Source organism: Mus pahari, chromosome 13 (assembly GCF_900095145.1).
Source record: "Mus pahari chromosome 13, PAHARI_EIJ_v1.1, whole genome shotgun sequence".
Classification (NCBI taxonomy): Eukaryota; Metazoa; Chordata; class Mammalia; order Rodentia; family Muridae; genus Mus; species Mus pahari.
Window position 1 is genome coordinate 23,530,678 of NC_034602.1, and position 1,967 is coordinate 23,532,644.

Sequence of the window (1,967 nt, forward strand, 5' to 3'; positions counted from 1 at the left end):
TCAGTTCTGTCATTTGTACACCAGTTAACCCTGGCTGCCCAGGAACTGTGAACACCAGGCTAGGCTCGTGGCCTTGAACTCAGGGATCTACCTGCCTCTGCCTTCCTGTGATGGGCTGAGCCAGGGTATAGGACGCAATAGATGAACCACATGATGCATGTCTTTGAATTTGCACATTCCCAGAGATGGAAGCTTGGTCATCCCATCCCTCCTTCCCACAGCACAGGCACGGGGATAACAAAGGCAGGGAAGCCTCTGGTGAGAAAACCTCCCTTCTGTCAAAACAGTCACGGTCTAGTCTGACTTTGGTCAAGATTTTGCTAAATGCAATTCTCTTTCAAGTTCACAATTCCCAAGGGCCTTTCTAAACAGCTGCAGCTACCACCCTTAGAAGCCACCCAGAAAGAAAGGCAAATGTACACTGTGGCCCCAGATGTCCCTGCTCTGAGTCCAATGACTCAGTGCTGCTGTCCTTGGGCAGAGGTCATCCAGAGCTGGTCACTGGTTAACCTTGGCTCAATATGCCATTCCCACCGGGGCCAAGTGTAAGGCTGGAGAGGGCCTAGAGGCTGTGGTAAGCATTTGGGGGAGCAGTGGGACACTGCTACATCTGGGGTAACAGGAGCACTCAAGGCAGAGGAAGTCTTGTCCTCACTGAAGTCCCATTCCTGGAAGAGTGCCAAATATTAACTCTTCGGCCTCCTCCTTAGGCGACAAGGAAGCCACTTGTGGTGGAGAAGGACGCCAGGTCTCAGCCTCACTCTATGAGCTCCACGTAGTTGGCAGGAAACATGCCGAAGTGGCCATCAGGCCCATAGCCTCGCCACCAGCCTTCATCGATCACCTCAATGCCTGTGATCAGGTTCTCAGGGTCAAAGGAGATCTCTGTGTCGTCAGCTGCAGGAAGGGAAGTCAAGGTATGGCATCTCAGGGCCTTGCCACACCCCTCACCAGGCCCCAGGGAGGCCGACCTTTCCTGTTGTAAAGGTCAGAAACTCCCTGTTTCGTCCTCAAAAACAGCCCGCTGCCATTCAGCCTGAAGTCAATATGAGTAACTGCAGTGGCTAGTTCTCCAGGCACAGCTCTCCAGAGCACGCCTATAAAAGGAAGCGCCACACCCCCCAGCCCAATCCCCAAGGTCTCCCCTCAGGAAGGCCGGGAGCCTTTAGCCAGGCTGCCCCTCTGAATGATCAGACCTGGAAGGTCTACAGTAAAGATGGCTACAGGTACTCCTGCCCACGGACGGTGAGCAGCTAACTGGAGGCTCACTGAGGCTCCAAGGCAGGCCATTCTCCCCAGGGCTTCCCACCTCACATCTTTCCTTTCAGACACCCTCTAGAGCTGACCTCCACAAAGCCCCTATACACGTCTGTCCCCTAACCTCAGGTTCTGTGCCCTGTGACAGTCAGGTTTGGGAATCTCACCTGCCTGGTAGTCATACAAGGCCCGGGCGCACAGCCCTTGTCCACTGAAGCCCTGGTTCTGCATGTAGTTGTCAATGTGTCCGGAGCCAGCGCCTTGCTGCTGTACCTGTCAGAGTTTGAGAAAGATGGCATCACCCCGGCCTCAGCCTTCTCCCCAGGTCAGATGAAGCTGGGGCCTGAGGCAAGGGCACAGAGTACAGGAGGGCTTTGGGGGTCTGATACTTGCAGCATAGCTCTCGCCTCAAAGGCAGACGCTCAAGGCGGCACACAACTGCAAGGAGCTCTGGGCATCTTATCAAGCATGCAGCAGCACTTGCTCACACATCCCGAAGGACACCACGGCTCCAAGTCAACCAAGAACACACTCACTGCTAGGCTGGCATGCTCAAGGCCCTGGATTCTATCATCCACGCCGCAGAACAGAATGATGCTGTGCATGGCTGTAACCCTGCACTCAGGGAGCTGTGGCCAGGGCTCCTCAGCTGAAGGCCATACAGATCTTGTCTTTAAGAAGCAGTAAAGGAGCCGGGCGTGGTGGCGCAC

The 1,967-nt window shown here is 55.0% G+C and overlaps 1 protein-coding gene across 2 annotated transcripts in view; it reads right to left on the reverse strand.

The window, feature by feature from the left end:
• Window positions 1-26: 26 nt before the first annotated feature.
• The window catches only part of Dbnl (drebrin like), a 12,079-nt gene continuing 10,138 nt past the window's right edge, over window positions 27-1,967 (reverse strand). The window contains exons 12-13 of one of the 2 annotated variants that reach the window (XM_021210396.2): window positions 1,425-1,530; window positions 27-897 (exon numbers count right to left, since the gene is read on the reverse strand). In XM_021210396.2, the coding sequence (XP_021066055.1) occupies window positions 758-897; window positions 1,425-1,530 (246 nt within the window). In that variant the 3' untranslated portion in view covers window positions 27-757. The remainder of the gene's footprint in view (window positions 898-1,424; window positions 1,531-1,967) is intronic. The other variant, XM_021210397.1, reaches the window with a different exon arrangement.